Source organism: Portunus trituberculatus, chromosome 14 (genome assembly GCF_017591435.1).
Source record: "Portunus trituberculatus isolate SZX2019 chromosome 14, ASM1759143v1, whole genome shotgun sequence".
Lineage (NCBI taxonomy): Eukaryota > Metazoa > Arthropoda > Malacostraca > Decapoda > Portunidae > Portunus > Portunus trituberculatus.
In genome coordinates, this window is record NC_059268.1 from 7,281,684 (window position 1) to 7,301,683 (window position 20,000).

General features: G+C 40.8%; 1 protein-coding gene across 1 annotated transcript in view; it reads left to right on the forward strand.

Moving 5' to 3' along the window:
- LOC123503545 overlaps nt 1-20,000 on the forward strand; it is a 59,733-nt gene that overhangs the window by 19,211 nt on the left and 20,522 nt on the right. Inside the window, exon 2 of the mRNA XM_045253398.1 lies at nt 10,835-12,280. Coding sequence (XP_045109333.1) covers nt 12,101-12,280 — 180 coding nt within the window. The 5' untranslated portion in view covers nt 10,835-12,100. The remainder of the gene's footprint in view (nt 1-10,834; nt 12,281-20,000) is intronic.

Genomic DNA, 20,000 nt, shown 5'->3' on the forward strand with positions numbered 1-20,000 from the left:
TACTCAATCCAGTATTTTCTTTTCATTTCCTTTCCTTTGACGTACATACACTGTTCCATTATTCGTTTTCAAATTCCATTACTTTCCTTCCTTCTTAACGTCTCCATTTACTCAATCCAGTCTCTGACATTTGCATCAACTTCTTTAATTACCTTTATCATACACGCTCCTTTCTTAAATGTATATATTTTTCCAGTATTCTTTGTCTAATGTCCGCCGCTCTTTTCTATTTCTGCTGGCGTCTTGTTCCCTCGCGTCAAGACACCTCTTCTCCAGAATCGAGTGAGCGACTATAATAAGCCAGATTCTTTGATGTTACGCGACTACTTGACCGCTAGAGGGCCTTCAGGTCACTCGTACTCCTTCACCTCATACTCGGACAGGCAGACAGACACATAGGCAGGGACGGTCGCCACCAGAAGTCTTGTAACCTGCTACTTTTACGTGTATCGAAGTTGTGAAGTGTAAGGTGACTGGCAATACATCGGAAGATTTACTGTTAAGGAAAACCGCGACAGAGTATGGACATGCAAGCGGACTTGAGGTTGTAGCAGGGAGATAAACACACTGCTAGGGAGCGAGAGAAGTAGTTAAGGGTAGTTACAGTTGGTTGGTTGTTTGGTTAGCTTGTTCATTAAGTTTTATGTTTTATGTGTTGTGATCAATGATTATGTTATTTTGAGTTGTTAACGAGTACTTCCATTAATTAGTCATCTACGTACAGTACATATACATCTTTTATTTTCAATTTCCTGTTCTGAAATTAAAGAGACAAAATCGTCGCTTCATATCCATTGTAGTTTATTTATTTTTTTCTTGGTGAAATATTATCGGACACATCACTTCTAGATCACAGACCACTCTTGAGATCTTTTGTTCTACGAGTGAATCTCGAACACCACACTGGCTTACCATTAAAAAACCCTAAACTAACCACTTCCTTCCCCCATTCTTGTAGCTGCTAATAAGAAAACGTACTTCTTTTAGTGTTGCGTATTGTCAATGATGCTTATAATGAAAGATGAGAAAAGGAAGTAAATGTAGTGGAGCGAAAGAAAAACGAAATGACAAAGAAATGGGAAAAACGACAAGGAAATAAGAGTGCGAGAAGAAAGGAATAGATATGTGAGAGATGTGGGAAGAAAAGAGTGGAAGAAAGAGAGGGAAAATAAGACATCTGTGGAGTGTTTGGCGTGAGGTGCAGGTGGAAGAGGCAACCAGGTGGAGTGAAGAGCAGGTTCTCGTCCACTCACCGGATAAGTTAGGTAGATCAGGCCCACAGAGTGCCAGGAAAGGTGTGTGTGTGTGTGTGTGTGTGTGTGTGTGTGTGTGTGTGTGTGTGTGTGTGTGTGTGTGTGTGTGTGTGTGTGTGTGTGTTGTCTTAGAAGTTTTAGGAAAGACTGGGAGAGAGAGAGAGAGAGAGAGAGAGAGAGAGAGAGAGAGAGAGAGAGAGAGAGAGAGAGAGAGAGAGAGAGAGAGAGAGAGAGAGAGAGAGAGAGAGAGAGAGAGAGAGAGAGAGAGAGAGAGAGAGAGAGAGAGAGAGAGAGAGAGAGAGAGTCTTAAGTTTTAGAAAAGACTGGGAGAGAGAGAGAGAGAGAGAGAGAGAGAGAGAGAGAGAGAGAGAGAGAGAGAGAGAGAGAGAGAGAGAGAGAGAGTCTTAAGTTTTAGAAAAGACTGGGGGAGAGAGAGAGAGAGAGAGAGAGATAGTCTTAGAAGTTTTAGAAAAGACTGGGTTAGAGAGAGAGAGAGAGAGAGAGAGAGAGAGAGAGAGAGAGAGAGAGAGAGAGAGAGAGAGAGAGAGAGAGAGAGAGAGAGAGAGAGAGAGAGAGAGAGAGAGAGAGAGAGCATAATATTGAAGAATAAGATAAAATTAACTACTATTAATATTTCTCTCTCTCTCTCTCTCTCTCTCTCTCTCTCTCTTGGTATCATGAATGAAATTAAAGAGAGACTACTGGTGAAGTGAAACGAGGCACGGTGATCTGGCTGCGGCGCGAGATAAATGAATAGTAATGACAGTCTGACAAACCTTCATTATACGTTATATAGTGTATTGTTCTCTATATCGCTACCACCACCACCACCACCACCACCGTCGTCATTTCTTCTGTTAGTGTTGCTATTAATACTGCCGCTACGTATTACAGTGATCACCACTTAGAGGGCCTTTTTGTTCTTTCTTCCCCATAACCTCTTCTTTTCGTGTCTTTCACCGGCTTCCTTCATAGCTGCGTTGTTTTTACTGCTGTTACTGGTGGTGGTGGTGGTGCTACTGCTGGGGGTGTTAGTTGCTCCTCCTGCTGCTTGTGTTGGCTGCTGCTGCTGCTACTACTGCTGCTGTTACTGCTTCTGTTACTGTTACTGTTACTTCTACTGTTAGTACTACTGTTACTACTACTTTTATTACTACTATTACTACTACTACTAGTACTACTACTACTTCTACTACTACTACTACTACTACTATTATCATAAGATTACTTTTCAAAATTTACTTATTTTTAGTACTACTCTTACTGCTACAACATTACCACTACTAACACACACACACACACACACACACACACACACACACACACACACACACACATACATACATACATACAGAGGAAGCCCCTCAGAGCTGTTGGCGCCAAGAAGCAGGTCAGTCTATATGCGCTTGGTACTGTGACGTCACCGAAACTGGCGTGACATCATTACGGAGCGACGTGACTCAGCCAGGAGAGAGAGAGAGAGAGAGAGAGAGAGAGAGAGAGAGATTGAATAGGTGCAATATATACTGATCGACATATTGGACACTCTCTCTCTCTCTCTCTCTCTCTCTCTCTCTCTCTCTCTCTCTCTCTCTCTCTCTCTCTCTGCATTTTATGGACCTTCTCTCGGTTTCTTTTCCACATTCTGTCTCATTTATTTATTTATTTATTCATCTATTTTAATTTTATTTACTGTATTTATTCATTACTTTTGCCGTTTAATTTCATGTATGTCTTGACAATTTATTTTTCGTCTTACTTACACCACCACCACCACTACCACCTACCACCACCACCACCACCACCTCACCACAAACAACAACAACAACAACAGCAACAATTACTACTATAACAGCAACTTATTTCTCATAGTTATGCCTTTACTACTTTCGTCTCCCCCCACTGCGTCCCATTTCCTTCTCTTCCCAAATGTTTGTATAGCATAGCAAACTTTATGGGTCGGTGGGTAAGGATGGTGCCTTCCCCTATGCTATTCTAGACCTCCTATCACAAGTTGTATCACTGTTTCAAGGGTCTTTTGTAATTTTAAATGTAATCGTGTTCTATTTTTTTTTCTACCCTCCTTCCCTTCCTTGCTTCCTGCTTTTCTTCCTCCGCCAAACATTTCTCTCTCATTTCCTGTTACCTTCGCTCACATCTCCCTTGCCCTCCCCCTTCCTCTTTCCCTCCCTCTCTCCCTCCCTCTCTCTCTGTGTTGCGCGTTTGGACCAAGCTGGAGGGGAGTTTACTTGGCTTTACACACACACACACACACACACACACACACACACACACACACACACACACAGGAATGAAAGGAGCAAGGTTGGGTTGTGCATGTGTTTAGTTGTTCACTTGTTTGTTTGTTGTCACTTCATGCAGAGTTGAGGGAGGGAGGGAGGGAGGGAGAGAGAGGTAGGGAGGGATAGTCTTGGGGAGTTAGCTGTAAATGGAGGAGGAGGAAGAGAGAAACAGCAAAAGGAAAAGGAGGAAAAGGAGGAAAAAGAAGTTCAGGAAGAAAATGAGGAGGAGGAAGGACACACACACACACACACACACACACACACACACACACACACACACACACACACACACACACACACACACATACACACAAGATTTTCCTCCTCTTCCTCATTGTTGTTTTCTTTACACACACATACACTCACACACACACACACACACGATTTTCCTCCTCCTCCTCATTGTTGTTTTCTTTCTCCTTAAAATATTCATTGGTTGGCCTTGTTGTCAGCTTCCTCACACGTGTTCACGAATGCTCAGTGAACCTACAACTATGGTAGTCGTAGTAGTAGTAGTAGTGGTAGGGTGGTAGTGGTAGTGGTGGTGGTGGTAGTGGTAGTAATAACAGTAGTAGTAGTAGTAGTAGTTAGGGGTAGCAGTGTTAGTACTTACTTATTGTAGTAATGGTAATAGTAGTAGTAGTAGTAGTAGTAGTAGTAGAGTGTAATAGTAGTAGTAGTAGTAATTTTAGTAAAGGAAGAATGACTGCTTTACGAAAAGGTTTAAAACAAAGTGCAATGCGTTAATGAGCAAATCCAATTATGGGACATTAAAAGCATTCATGAAGAACCTTAATTCATGACACCTACATTCACAACCAAGACTTACATCAGCTAAACATAAAACTTGAACAGCTGTAATCCGAGAATCAAGAGGAAATGGAACACGTAAGAAAGAAGGTGACATCAATAAAGAATGGAGAAGGTAGTATATAAGAAGTAGAAGAATAAATGAGGAAGGAAAATACAGAACACTGAATTTAAAGCATTTATGATTTAAAACTCTAAGGAAAACCGTACCAACTTTTCAAAATCGAAATAGCAAACTCGACATCATTGAGAAGTTATTTGTAGTTTCCGAGTCTTTTCCAGATTTTGGAGATAGTTTAATAAGGCCTCTGCACCATCAGTAGGAAAACTCTCATGGGAACCTGACCAATCATTTCCGTGGTCTTTGAAGTCATAAATGAGAGCACAAATAGTTTCTTGAATTCATCCCGGCGGTTGTTGCTCGGGGAGGGAAGGGAGGAGGCTGCAGTGTGGCGCTTCCACAATTGATTTCTATACATAATGACTGAGGGTGTGTGTGTGTGTGTGTGTGTGTGTATGAAATTGTATCTTTTTCACATTCACAGTAACGAGTATAAACATTCACGTCGTACACTAAACTCGCTACCAGAGAAAAACGTCATATCGTTGGGATTTATCGTACGTAGAGCTTATACTTTCGTCTTTCATGTCGTGCCAATATTCTTTCGAGTAACATTGATTAGTATAGATTAGTGTAGACAAATCAGATCACCCAGAAGTTGATTTCCTAACCTTAAAGACTATACCACAGATATGACTAGTCGGGATTCATGTGGGTGTACTTTTTCGCTCGATAGTGGTGCAGAACTATCGCTAGACTGTGAGGACTGTTAACAATACGCATGTGAAGAAGCTAAAGCGAAACTAGTTAGCCACTCATTCTTCAGACAGTGTTTCCTTCATTCACTTCCCTTCACTTCCTATCGCTAGAATCACGAAAGCACTCGGAAAAACCCTGATTCATTCCTTGGACAGTGTTTCCTGCACCCACTTCCCTTCACTTCCTATCGCTTGAATCATGAAAGCGCCCTTGGGAAAAGCGACTTCCACTACACCCTGTCAAAAGCTGAGATCAAGTGCTGAAACATTAAGGAATACGAAGTTAAAAAAAAAAAAAATCGTGCTATTCGATGATATCCAGTTAGCGCCCTCCAGACGTAACCCAAGCTTTGCTCCTCCAGGAATAAAACTATTTAAAAAGCTGGCGGTAATGTGGTAATGTGCGAAGGAATGTTGGCGCTGATGTTGTGGTGCAAGGTGCGGCGACACTATCCCTTGATTTAAATAGCAGTGTGGCGGGATGGGACGGGGGAGGGGAATAATCTCAGAGGGGGGTTGGGCTGAGTCAGGTGGTGCAGGTAGTGGTGGTGGTGGTGACGCCAGAGGTGTGCCAGGCGGACTGCAGGCGAGTGGAGGCGCTGGTGGTGTGGTGGTGCTGTTACTGGCCAGACATTGCTGATTGTTGGGTGGTTGTCACGCTGAATCTGTTCTCGTATTTACAGTCATGAAACGCGTTGCTCTCTGATACGGAACATTTTTAAAGGCCACATTGATGGTTAGCGGGGTTCTCTTTTTGTATTTTCTGTATTGGTGATGTATAAGCCTTATTAAACAAACTATCACTACAATCATGAAAACACCTTTGTGAGCCGACGTAGTAAGTTCCACTAGGGTGTGTTAAAAGCAGTTGGGATAAGAGGCGGAGTTGTTTGGGAAGGCGGTTCCTGGTGTTGAAGGAACCAGTATGTCGTGTTGCCTGTGGTGTAGTTAACGTGCTCTCTCTCTCTCTCTCTCTCTCTCTCTCTCTCTCTCTGTATATGCACATCTGGATATTTTCATAGTGAAGTGCTTATATTACGTCACTGGTTCGGTTCTGAGTCCCGGATCACCTCCACTTTGCGTGTTGGCAGCGCTGTGTGTGTGTGTGTGTGTGTGTGTGTGTGTGTGTGTGTGTGTGTTGATTAACAGAACGTTCATGGCAGTGCTATCTCCTCCATGACCCTCCTTCCCTCCTGGCTTTCCTCCACTCCCTCCTCTCCCTCCTCTCCCTACCTTATCTCATCCTACCCACCCTCCCTCCATCTCTTCTCTCCTTCATTCACTCCCTGCTTATTCATTCCCTGACAGTTTCTCCCTTTTCTTCCTCCCTGTCCATTCCTCATTGTTTTTCCCTTCCTTTCCTGTTTCTCCCTCACTTCCCTCCCTGCCGCTCTCTCTCTCTCTCTCTCTCTCTCTCTCTCTCTCTCTCTCTCTCTCTCTCTCTCTCTCTCTCTCTCTCTCTCTCTCTCTCTCCTTTCTTCGCAACGAACCTCCATGAAACCAAGAGGAATAGATAGTCAAGTTACTCCTGACCTTTTGAGTTATTTTTATTCACTAGTGTGTGCAGTGTGATCGATAAGAATGCAGCAGCGGTAGTAGTTGTAGTGGTGGCGGAGGTGGTGGAGTGTTTTCCTCTTTCCCTTTTTCATGATTCTATTGATCGTTTGACAAGGATTCTGTGTCATTAACAGGAAAGAGAAACTTTGCCAGACTAACTAACATCTACACTTCCCATAAACTACAGAGCCTATAACTGAAATAGATAGATAGATAGGTGGGTAGATAGATAGATATATGGATAGTTTATTGGCCACAAATTACATTTTATCCAAGAGAAATTACATCAGTGATCCGCAATACAACATTAATTAACGTAAATTTCATTACTTGTTATCCACACATATGCACGTAACATGTATTTAATAAGATAATATAGAGAGTTGAGAAAAAATGATTAAAATTGTAAATTGAAAAAAAAAAACGTTAAATATATTCACAGCAACCTACATCTGCAAGATCATGGAAAATGATATTCAATAGAAAACATTACCGGAAAATCAAACGTTAGAATAAATGGGCCATACAATGAACACCTATAACTCAAATGTACTGTAAAACATTCGACATACTATAAAACATTCGACATTAAAGAACTATAAAATAAAAAAAAACTGTGCAGGCTAGCTTAGTCATATTCCTTTCTATCTTTTATCGCTATTTTCATGGTAACTGTTTTACTGATCTTGCTAACTGCATGCCTCCCCTCCTCCCGCGGCCTAGCTGCAAAAGCCTTTCTTCTTTCTCTCATCTCTATTCTGTCCAACTCTCTAACACAAGAGTTAACCAGTAATCTGAATCATTCATACCTCATACACTGGTAAACTCTGGAATTCCCTTCCTGCTTCTGTATTTCCGTCTTCCTACGACTTGACTTCTTTTAAGAGGCAGGTATCAAGACATCTGCTCCTTAATTTTGGCTAATCCCTACTTATCTCTTAGAGAACCAGCACTTTTTTCTCTCCTACATAAAAAAAATTATAATATATATATATATATATATATATATATATATATATATATATATATATATATATATATATATATATATATATATATATATATATAATGATTACAGACGCATACTTACAGCGTTACACTCTCATCTCCTTTCACACATTATCAAATTTCTTTGCAGTAGCATGAAGTAATACAGATCAGACCCTTGTGAGAGAATATAGCCTTTCAAAATACTGGATATGTGTTTTACGTTGGCTCATGTTGCCTTCTCGACCCACGGGTCTCCATTAAGGATGCCACTATACAGTTGAAATATAAGGAGTCAGATTGTCAAATGAAACCTTTCGGTCACAGTCTATAAGGGTATAGAGAACCAAGAACCGCCCCTTTCTACGAGTTTCTGAGTAGAGTATTATTCGGAAACATTCTAGTCTCTTATTAGAGAAAAAAAGTAACCTTTTGGCTACTATTTTGTATTACTACCACGTCCAAACATATTGCTGCCAAGAAATTGCACTCTTTTGTTTTTCCCTTTTGTAGATGTTTATTAAGATACAGGGAATTGTTGCATATCTCAGTGAAAGATCAAAAGACCACCGCATCATTAATCGGGTTATCTCGGGTGTTTTCCTCTAATGATGATGCAGAATTCTTGTTAAATTAGAAACATTCCTGACAACCCAAATATCTCTTAACACACTCGGTAGAAAATGGTCAAATCAAGATGCGGGAACGTTTAAGACTACGAGGCCCTCAGTGTTACGATTCGCGACACGACAAGGTTCCCAGGGAGTGTTTTGTTGTAGCGTGTTGAGGCCTCGTAGGATACACTCTTAACTCCTTACTGTTCCTTCCCGCTGCGTGGTTGTAAAGCCTCGTAAGGACAGTCAAGAAGGGTAAACACTCTCGTAGCTTCTGCCTCCTGCTCCCAGTCTGCGAGGCCTTGCATGGAACGCTGAACACGGTGGATAATCGCCAATTTCTCCCTCGTTTAAAGTACCATATTCTGAAACATTTCTGCGCTGCACCCTTATTACGTTGCAAATATATGATGACATCTATACTGACCAACGAGTCCCCTTTCCTTTTCACTTTTTTAGGGATCGGCACCTCAGTGGGTCTTTCTTTATCACATTTTTTTTTCCCTTAGCCAGTTGTACCTCTTACATAAAAAAAAAACATCCTACCTAAAGTAACTGGTTTTTAAAGGTGTTTTTTTACTGTTCTAGTGACAGATTAACAAAATTTATGTATTCATTAACAGGTAAACACTCTTAAGAATCCAGTTAGTCCTCTCTGTGACCTTTGAAAATAGTCGCGGTGAGAGAGCAAAATCGTTTCTGAATACTGGCCAAAGACTTAAGGTTCGTAGTCTGGAAGGGCATGATTTTTCGTAAGGAGTTATTTTTAAAGGTCACGAATATTACTGTTTGGGCCACTCATGGTGTATATCCACGCTGTTGTTGGTGAGATATTGTCAATATTACCACTAGTCACGAATGCGTGCACCTTTGAACCACTTCCGCCATACAATTACTTCCATTACAGTTTGTTTAAAAGTAGTGAAGATAAAAACGACTCATATTTTTTTTTTATTCCATCTTAAAATAGAATGTATTTTTGTGAATGCTACAGTAGAGAGATACACGCGGCGGTTCTCATAAGATGACAGGCTTGTGTCATGAAGTAACCTGATTTGTCTGGTCCTCTTGAAAAATTTGCAGCACTTATTGAAAGACTGAAAGCAATGTACAAAACCTGTATAAGCACCTAGAATGTCCTCAGAACGTTAAGGAAAGGGAAAAAAAAAAAGGTTTACTTATGACCCTCTCACGGCCTCGCTACATAAAACTTTACCATTTCAAACCCTCGTCTGTTCCAGTAACGTAGGAGTTAACCAAAACATTATTTCTTTCATACATTCAAATCTTCGTTTCTTCTCACTTCTCTTCTGACCACTCCTCCGCCTCTCCCGTCTCCCTTCCCTTCCGTGTCTGCTATCTCCTTCCCGCTCCCCAAGTGGAGATAGGAAGGCTCGCGCAGGGCATTAACGAATCAAGCATGAGATGGACTCCACTCACTAACAGTCTATGATCGTATTCTGAAACGTTTCGGCGTCAAATCTCCACTTGTTTAAAAAGCTCTATAATAGTGTGGGTCCCTGGGTTCTTTCTCACAGGTATTTGAATGATACTAGTGATAGTTCTACACTTTTCTTTAATATGCAACGATTCACAGCACTAAAACGCAATGTAGGAAATCTTTATAAACACCCAAAAGAATCTCCGTGCGCTAGTATAACCAGCTCTAATGGGAGTCCCTGGGTTCATTCTCAAGTGCTGCTGGTGATAGATCAGTACTTTCTCTGCGATACGCAATTCACAGCACTAAAGACAATGTAGGAAGTCCTTATAAGCAACCAGAAGAAGGAAAGGGATAAAATATGTGTTGCAATTTTCAGCCAGTATGATGTATGAAGAATTGGGTATGACTGAAGAACGATAAATGCCCCAGATTGGTTAGTGAGTTGTGGCAAACATACCAAATAACTGTGAATGGTAAGTTAACATTGCTTCGGCATCATCACTAGAGAAAAAGGAGCTGGTCATAAGAACAAGACTAATTATTGTAGGCTTGAACCGAATGTTTCAAAAGACAAGTCCTTTCTTGTCTATACAATAAATACAATTACATTAAGTTCGCTTCCATTTTTCTACAAATTATGTCTTCAACTCCTCCTCCTCCTCCTCCTCGTCCTCGTCCTCGTCCTCTTTCTCCTCCTTTTCCTCTTGCTCCTCCTCGTCTTCGTCATGTTTTCTTCGTCGTGTTCTTCGTACCTTCCATCTGTTCTCTATCATAAGCTAACTCGAAGCACTGGAGTGACGTGTGCGTGCGTGTGTGTGTGTGTGTGTGTGTGTGTGTGTGTGTGTGTGTGTGTGCAAGGGAAGGTAGTCACATAGTTTGTTTTGAGAGAGAGAGAGAGAGAGAGAGAGAGAGAGAGAGAGAGAGAGAGAGAGAGAGAGAGAGAGAGAGAGAGAGAGAGAATGACTGAATTATAATACATAATAGTTTTAAGAAAAAACTGTCACTATTTATATTATTAATCTCTCACATTTGATCTTCGCCTTACAGAAAAGAAGAATAAAGAGAAAAAACATGAAAGAAAAGTGAAAAAAAAGGCCTACAATATTCAAGATCAAAGAGAAGCTTAACTCACTACTACCACCACCACCACCACCACCACCACCACCACCAGCACAGCCTCGCATGCACCTTCACTTCCCATCCACCTTCCTCCTCATTCCACTAACGGATGTACTGAGCAGAGGACCAGGTGGGCGCTGCTGGTAGTGCGGCTGCGGGAGGAAGTAGACGAGGAGGAGGAGGAGGAGGAGGAGGAGGAAGGAGAAGGGAGGGGGAGACAGATGAGGTAAATGCAGCGGCGATGGAGGCAGCGTGGTGATGGCTGGAGGACTGAGAGGAAGCGGAAACATGAAGCAGCAGCAGGAAGGATAGAAAGAGAGCGTTGGGAGGCAATGAAGAGCAACAACCGCTGGTGTATCAGTGCGTGTTGGTGTGGGAAGTGAAGTGACAAGCAGAGCAAAGCAGAGGGGAGAGCAATAAAGGCTACCGTAGAGAAGAGAAAGGTAGTGAAGAAGTGAATGCAACGAAGGAAGGAAGGAAGGAAGGAAGTACCAGTGATAATAATAGTGTCGTGAATCGTGGCCTGTGTTTATTCTGCCGTTGCTGTCTTTGGAAAGGCAACGCAAGGAGAGAGTGTTCATAGAGAGGCACAGAACAGCTTCCAAACGACGTGAGAAGACAAGTGGTAACGACATTCAGTAACAGTAAGAAGTGACGAAATATAAAAGTAAAAGTGGAACAAGTGACATCTAAAAGAGGCAAGAAAGAAAAAAGACAATAGTGGTAGTGATCTGTAATCGTAAATAACACGAAACTGAAAATTTAATGTAAGAGTCGTAAATGAAATGAGAGACCAAAGAGTTTCATAAGAGTAAAAAGTACTTAACGAGCTGACTCAGGAAAAGAGGTGGACAAAAAAAAAAAAAAAAACTAGCAATAGAACATCAAGGGGAGAGAGAGAGAGAGAAAAAAAAATAAAACTGAAGAATTAAGCAGTGAAACGAGGGAATTAACCAGACTCCTTCCTCACTCCACTCAACACCACCTTCACACTCGAGACCACAGATAACCCATCAACCCCCCTCAAAACCCATAAAAAAAAACATTCCTTCCCATTCAAACCACTCAACCAAACCATTTCTCCCCAATTCTCCCCCTTATACGAACTATATACCCATCCTAGTCGCCGAAGACTAAGCGGTACCTCAAACACCTCGTAACTTCACAGAAAAGAACCCACCTTCAGTAAACACCATGGCTGCCACTCCGCCGAAGGATTACAGGCGGGAGGTGGACGCGGTGTACCCCGAGCCGCTGTCCCGCCTGAGCCGTGTGGTAGAGACGCACCCGCACGCCTACAAGCGAGCCATCAAGAAGAAAATGAACCGCAGTGGCCGCTTCAGAACCACGCCAGTCACTTTTGACGAGATCAAGGTGAGACAGAGAGAGAGAGAGAGAGAGAGAGAGAGAGAGAGAGAGTAATAGTTGTTGTTGTTGTTATTTTGGTTGTGATGTAATTTTAGTAGTAGTAGGTTAAGTTAGTATAGTAGTAGTGGTAGTAGTAGTAGTAATAGTGGTAAGTTAGTACAGTGGTAGAAATAGTAGTAGTAGAAGTAGTGGTAAGTTAAGTTATTGTAGTAGTAGTAGTAGTAGTAGTAGTAGAATAAGTAGTGGTAGGTAAAATAGTAATAATTTTAGTAGTGGTAGCTTAAGTTAGTATAGTAGTAGTAGTAGTAGTAGTAGTAGTAGTAGTGGTGGTGATAGTGGTAATGGTAGTGGTAACAGTAGTGGTAGTGGTGGTAGTAGTAGTAATAGTAGTAGTAGTAGCAGTAGTAATAATAGAAGCGCTAGTAGAAGTATTGGTAGTTTAAGTTAGTATAGTAGTAGTTGCAGTAGTAGTAGTAGTAGTAGTAGTAGTAGTAGTCGAAAATGCTAGGTTTGGTCAGGTTAGTATAGTGTAGTATATATTAACAGCAACATCCACTGGTCGGGTACTCTGTTGACAAATATTGACTCTCCTGGAATGCAAGAAGTAGCGTGTAATCAGCACATCCATTATATTGCGTGCTGCCACATAAAGAATCGAAGATGAACAGCAAGTCTCGTCCGTAGGGAAGTCTATACTGTATATTTCTCACTCTCATAACTCACGGAAAAAAAAATGAACCGAAAAAGATTCCTCGCATCCTCATTTTGATAATTTATGTAGTCTTCACCTTAAGGCTCTTTGTATAATTTACTCGTATTCAGATATATATATCCTTTGTAAATAGCTTGTACGTGTCCTTGTTTTTTTATTTTAGTTCTTGGTGAAGACTCGTTTATCGACATATTTATAGATTTGTAAGTGTATTTTTATTGATTATATATGTTTACAGTAATGGCTTAACGTTAACGTGACAACCTGGCCCTGGCATACGACATAAAAGATAAAGAACTCACAAATACAGATGTAAAGGAAGGGGACTGTGTATAGGTACCACCGTGATGGCATGTCGGGGAAGAATGACACTGTACGCACGGTAAAAGAACACATATTAGATGAGGCATTTGTCCTGTAGCGGAATTCTGTAGAGTACTGGTGGTGATGATGGTGGTAATAATGAAAATAAATACAATAACAATTTCTCTCTCTCTCTCTCTCTCTCTCTCTCTCTCTCTCTCTCTCTCTCTCTCTCTCTTGATACCAGGAGGGATATTGGAAGAAGAAATGAGAGTGAGTAAGTTACAGGAAGAGGGAGGAAGGAAGGCAGGGAAAGATAAATGGAAGAAATTACGAGGATAACGAGAGAGAAAGGAATGAGAGCGAGTAGATTTAAGAAAGAGGAAGGATGGAAGGAAGAGATAACTGCAAGAAATGACCAGGAGTGCAGGATGGGAGTGGCGGAGGCGGAGAACATTGAAAATAACTTTGCTTGTAAATGAAAGTGTGATTATGGGCCGTACACTCTCTCTCTCTCTCTCTCTCTCTCTCTCTCTCTCTCTCTCTCTCTCTCTCTCTCTCTCTCTCTCTCTCTCTCTCTCTCTCTCTCTCTCTCTCTCTCTCTCTCTCTCTCTCTCTCTCTCTCTCACGCAGATAAACAGAGACGGATAGTCAGAGCAGACATAGAAACAGACAGACGATGAACCACAAATGAGATTAGAGAAGACAACGGCAACATTTAGAAACAGGAAGGTAGACGGACTTGGGAGAATGAGAAGGCTAGATAAAATATTACTACAGTTAGAGAGCTAACAAGTAAACAACAATTGATTAAGTAGGGATACAGCAAGACAGGCAGACAAAAAGGCAGGTAGACAGATATAGCCAAGTAGGGAGACAGCTGACGAAGAGACAGAAAACTGGCAGACAGACAGTGACGAGATGATCAAGTAGACAGATTAATTTACCAGAAGAGACATTGACAGACATTTTGACCAACAAGTATAGGCTTACATTTAGTCATACAGGGTGACAGATAGACAGAAAAGGATAAGATAAGAAGATACGCTAACGGACGGATAGACTGCCTGACATATAAACAAGGAGACCGGTAGCAGGCAGAAACAAACAGGCAGAAACAACCATATAAACAGAGATAGTCGGACAGTTAGGCAAACAACGTTAGACAGAAAAACAGACGAACTGATAAGGAACAGAAAAACAGAAACACACAGACTGCAACAGGCACGGATAGAGAGAGGAGAAACAAAAATTGACACCACTCAAACTTCAAAACAACTTTTATTAACTGGTATACGAAAAGGAAAGAAAAAAAATTGACGATCGTAAACCTGCAGATCAAAGACAGAGGCGGAGAAAATTAGTGTCCCCAGTAAACATAAACAATTGAACTTGATAACTAAAGTAGGAAACCCGGCGACTAAAAAACTCTGAGCACATCACAAGAGTAAATACTGAGGGAAAGCTTCAAACGCATTGGAAGTGAGCTAGGCAAGTTACTCGTCTGTTAATAATAACTGCACTCACCGTTAGAGACAATGAATAATATACTGAGGGAAAGCTCTAAAGGCAATGAAAGTCAGTGTAGGTAGTTACTCGTCTATTGGTAATGACTGTATTTATCTTCGAAGACAGGGAATAATAGAGAGGCATCAGAGGACGTATTTAATAGACACATCACAGGACTTTATACTAAATGGCATGGAGAATAAGTGTGACAGATTGCTCTTCTGTTAATGATAATATGAATAATTGTTTACCATTGAAAACAAGGAATAAAAGAGAGGCATCTGAGAACTTGGTACATAGAGACACACAGAAGAGCATTGACTCAAGTGTGTCAAATTACTCTTCTGTTAATAGTAATAATAATAATGACTATTTACGTAACATTGGGGACAAAGAAATAATGGATACGAAATATTCAGTAATCTACCACATTCTAAAAGAAAAACAGGGATCAGTACACTATTTAAATAATATTTTTGTTTTAACCCTTTGAGTACCACAACAATAGTTAATTTTAACTCTGGATACTATTAAAAACAAGATTGACTTTAAGATGATTATTGTTATACTGAAGGCGTTAAAAATGTCCTAGTTGCTCATCAACCAGCATTATACCTCTGTCTACTCCTTTCGTCATTAATAACAAGTATTTTTATGATGCCTCGAAAGTGTATAGGTTGCTGCACGTGTCAAGAGGAGTGGAGAGAGAACGTGTTTTATTGAAGACGTTAAAAATATGTCAAGCTACTTATCAACTAGCAATGTATCTCCGTGTACTACCTTTCATGATTGACGATAGATGAACTGATGAAACTTTGAACGTGTATTTGTTGCTGAACGGATCAAGAGGACTGGAAAGAAAGAACGTGTTGTACTGAAGAGGTAAGATATGTCCTAGGTATTCTTCAACCAGCATTTTACCTTCGTTTACTCCTTTGATTTTTTTTTTTTTTTTTTTTTTTTTTTTTTTTTTTTACATTACAAGGGCACCGGCCAAGGGAAAACAAAGTGCTGCAAAAAAAAAAATCCCGCTGGTTGCCAGGCCCTGTTAAGAAGAAAGTAGGAGAAAGAGAAAAAACAAAAAAATCTAAAAGGAGGGTCCAGTTAACGTAAGAGGTGTCTTGACACTCCTCTTTTGAAAGAGTTTAAGTCATAGGCAGGTGGAAATACAGACACAGGTAGAGAGTTCCAGAGTTTACCAGTGTAGGGAATGAAGGAGTGAAGATACTGGTTAACTCTTGCATTAGGAAGATGGACAGAATAGGGATGAGAAGAAGTAGAGAGTCTTGTGCAGCGAGGCCGCAGGAGGGGGAAGGCATGCAGTTAGCAAGTTCAGAAGAGCAGACAGCATGAAAACAGCGGTAGAAGACAGATAAAGATGCAACATTGCGGCGGTGACTTAAAGAATCAAGACAGTCAGTTAGAGGAGAAGAGTTGATAAGACGAAAAGCTTTAGATTCCACCTTGTTTAGTAAAGCTGTGTGTGGATCCCCCAGACATGAGAGCCATACTCCATACACGGGCGGATAAGGCCCTGTACAGAGCAAGCAGCTGGGAGGGAGAGAAAATGGACGAAGACGCCACAGGACACCTAACTTCTTGGAAGCTGATTTAGCAAGAGTAGAGATGTGAAATTTCCAGTTTAGATTTTTAGTGAAGGATAGACCGAGTGTGTTTAATGTAGAGGAGAGGGAAGTTGAGTGTTATTGAAGAAGAGAGGATAGTTGTCTGGAAGGTTATGTCGAGTAGATAGTTGTAGAAATTGAGTTTTTGAGGCATTGAACAAAACCAGGTTTTCTCTGCCCCAATCAGAAACAAGTGAAAGATCAGAAGTTAGGCGTCCTATAGCATCTCGCCTTGAGTCATTTAATTGTTGTTGGGTTGGGCGTCTGTTGAACGCTGTTGAATAATGCAAGGTGGTATCATCAGCATAGGAGTGGATAGGGCATTGAGTCAGATTTAGGAGATCATTGATGAATAATAGAAAGAGAGTGGGTGATAGGACAGAACCCTGTGGAACACCACTGTTGATAGTTTTAGGGAAGAACAGTGACCGTCTACTACAGCAGCAATAGAACGATCGGAAAGGAAACTGGAGATGAAGGTACAGAGAGAAGGATAGAATCCGTAGGAGGGTAGTTTAGAAATTAAAGATTTGTGCCAGACTCTATCGAAGGCTTTCGATATGTCAAGGCCGACAGCAAAGGTTTCACCGAAGTCCCTAAAAGAGGATGACCAAGATTCAGTTAGGAAAGTAAGAAGATCACCAGTAGATCTGCCTTTACGGAAACCATACTGGCAATCAGAGAGAAGGTTGTGAGCTGATAGATGCCTCATTATCTTCCTATTAAGGATAGACTCAAAGGCTTTAGAAAGGCAGGAAATCAAAGCTATAGGGCGGTAGTTAGAAGGATTGGAGTGGTCACCTTTTTTAGGGACAGGTTGAATGTGAGCAAACTTCCAGCAAGAAGGATAAATAGAAGTAGAGAGACACAGATGAAAGAGTTTGACCAGGCAGTGAGCGAGTTCGGAAGCACAGTTTTTGAGAACAACAGGATTAATAATGTGATTTTGTGAAGCTTCAAAAATGTATGTAAATGTATATATTGCCGAACATGGTAAGAGGACTGAAGAGGAAGAGCATGTACTGAAGAGTTTAGATAAGTACGAGCTACTCATTAACTCGAAATATATCTTCGTTTACTCCTTTTTCGATTAATAATAGGTGATTTTGTGAAGCTTCGAAAGTGTATATGTTACTGAACGATGCAAGAGGACTGGAGGGAGAGGATTTGATGTGCAGTGGTGACGCCAGCCTGTTTGTGGGACGTGTGGTGTGGGAAAACGTGGTAATGACAGTTATCAAGTTCAGTAATTGAATCAGCAAGGCTAGAAGGTTTAGATGAGGCAATTAACCTTAAGGTTCATGCGAGGAAAGAAAAGTTAGCGGAAGTGGTTTTGGAGCAATTAATGTTCATAGGAAGTGATTTTGTAGCAACCAGAGAGAGAGAGAGAGAGAGAGAGAGAGAGAGAGAGACTTTATAATAATAAGAGTTTCACGAAAAGTTAGAGACTACTTTATTTGCCGTAAAAAAAAAAAAAAAAAAAGATAGAATAGGCACTCCGATCAAGCGTACAAATGTATCTTTGGAGATGTCTCGATGCTTCTCCAGGAAATATTTCAGTTCATATGAAGGCTAAAACAAAACAAAAATAAACAATAAATCGGGCAGTTACATAGTTTACAAAAGAGACGGGAAAGTCATCGGTAGACCTTAATTAATAGATTTAGTAAGTATATATAGTTTATCTTCCGTGAGCTTTTGAATACAAGTTATTATGATACCACCCTGCATTATTCAACAGCGTTCAACAGACGCCCAACCCAACAACAATTAAATGACTCAAGATGCTATGGGACGCCTAACTTCTGATCTTTCACTTGTTTCTGATTGGGGCAGAGAAAACCTGGTTTTGTTCAATGCCTCAAAAACTCAATTTCTACAACTATCTACTCGACATAACCTTCCACACAACTATCCTCTCTTCTTCAATAACACTCAACTTCCCCTCTCCTCTACATTAAACACACTCGGTCTATCCTTCACTAAAAATCTAAACTGGAAATTTCACATCTCTACTCTTGCTAAATCAGCTTCCAAGAAGTTAGGTGTCCTATGGCGTCTTCGTCCATTTTCTCTCCCTCCCAGCTGCTTGCTCTGTACAAGGGCCTTATCCGCCCGTGTATGGAGTATGGCTCTCATGTCTGGGGGATCCACACACAGCTTTACTAAACAAGGTGGAATCTAAAGCTTTTCGTCTTATCAACTCTTCTCCTCTAACTGACTGTCTTGATTCTTTAAGTCACCGCCGCAATGTTGCATCTTTATCTGTCTTCTACCGCTGTTTTCATGCTGTCTGCTCTTCTGAACTTGCTAACTGCATGCCTTCCCCCTCCTGCGGCCTCGCTGCACAAGACTCTCTACTTCTTCTCATCCCTATTCTGTCCATCTTCCTAATGCAAGAGTTAACCAGTATCTTCACTCCTTCATTCCCTACACTGGTAAACTCTGGAACTCTCTACCTGTGTCTGTATTTCCACCTGCCTATGACTTAAACTCTTTCAAAAGAGGAGTGTCAAGACACCTCTTACGTTAACTGGACCCTCCTTTTAGATTTTTTGTTTTTCTTTCTACTTTCCTCTTAACAGGGCCTGGCAACCAGCGGGATTTTTTTTTTTCCAACACTTTGTTTTCCCTTGGCCAGTGCCCTTGTAATGTAAAAAAAAAAAAAAAAAAAACAAAGATGCGCTTGGGTGGTGATATGGGCCGTAATATGTGTACCACTATAAATAAAATTGCCTAAGCTACTGATGGGTGAAAGCTTAACAGTGCTTCCAATACTCTTCAAGTTACCTACAGACGCTATAGGCCAGGACATAAAATAAATAGATAAATAAATAAATAAAACACGTTGCACAGTCAACAGAAAGAGGGGATGGGAAGAAGCACTGGCATATGTTAAGAGATTTGTCAAGTACTGTTTATTCTCCGCAAATCAGTGGTTGGGTAAAAAAAGGTTTCCGAATACGAATATAGGTTAGTTTGAATGCGCTTTGCTTTTAGTTAAGGTTTTGGGTATTATTAAGAGTGAGTCACGTTCAGGTAATTGGCTTATGCTCTTAATTAGTGGAGACTGTTTGATCTTTGTGAAACATTTGAATGATACTACAAAAGAAACACTCAATCAACGTAAACTTGATCCCATTGTTTGATGAAAGAATGATTGTGTTTACTTTTCATTTTCCCTCTTTTTTTTTTTTTTCTCTTTTCTTCCTTCTCCATTGCTGACATTTACACAGCTTATTTATGCTCTTATTACTGGCTATAATGACAGTTTTTGTTATCACACCACCACCACCACCACCACTATCACTGCCACTACCACCACCACGACCACAACCAGTCTAACCTCCCTTACTGTTGATGTTCCTCATTGTTTATTCTTGGTTGTTGTTGTTGTTGTTCTTGTTGTTGTTGTTGTTGTTGTTGTTGTTGTTGTTGTTGTTGTTGTTGTTGTTGTTCGTTATACTAGTAGTTACACACTGCTGTTTTTCTACCACTGTCACCATCACCACCACCACCAGCACTACTACTACTACTACTACTACTACTACTACTACTACTACTGTAACAACCACCA